This window comes from Eimeria mitis, genomic scaffold, assembly GCF_000499745.2.
Source record: "Eimeria mitis Houghton genomic scaffold, Emh_scaff9399, whole genome shotgun sequence".
Lineage (NCBI taxonomy): Eukaryota > Apicomplexa > Conoidasida > Eucoccidiorida > Eimeriidae > Eimeria > Eimeria mitis.
In genome coordinates, this window is record NW_013576924.1 from 1110 (window position 1) to 1616 (window position 507).

Here is a 507-nt window from a genome sequence, read left to right on the forward strand (position 1 = left end):
AGCCGAGGGTCACCTTTGTGGCAGCGCCTTGAGTGCTGGGGTGCCCCTAGACTCTTCCAGCGACTGTGCTTGTCAGCGGGAGCCGACAGCACATGGCGGCGCGGCGGGGGGTCAAGATATCGCTGACAACGAGCCCCCGCTAAGCTCCTGCGACGCCGGAGGAGCCCTTGTCGTCAGGTGTGGGAGGTGCGACATCGAGATGGAGGATATGTCCACGATCGAGCACTACTACACGACGCACCGTGAGGAAAGATTCAGACTGGAAGTTCTCGCACAGGTGAGCTTGTTGCCGCTGTATGCAGGGGGCTAGAGAGAGTAATTATTATTATTATTATTATTATTATTATTAATATAATAATAATATTATTATTATTAGGGGCACTGGGGGATATCTTGCGAAACACACGGGGTGCTGTCTCCTGCAGATTGCGTCCATTTGCCACTGCTCAACGCCGTTCCTCTCAAGAAGAACCCAAGAAGGTAAGATGGGGTTCTTTAGCTTCCTGC

At 52.5% G+C, this 507-nt stretch overlaps 1 protein-coding gene across 1 annotated transcript in view; it reads left to right on the plus strand.

Annotated features, from left to right (window-relative positions):
- The window catches only part of EMH_0097080 (uncharacterized protein), a gene marked incomplete at both ends in the record, with an annotated part of 1002 nt that extends 518 nt beyond the window's left edge, over positions 1-484 (plus strand). Inside the window, 2 exons of the mRNA XM_013502489.1 lie at positions 1-242; positions 426-484. Of these exons, the coding sequence (XP_013357943.1) occupies positions 1-242; positions 426-484 (301 nt within the window). The remainder of the gene's footprint in view (positions 243-425) is intronic.
- Positions 485-507: the final 23 nt, after the last annotated feature.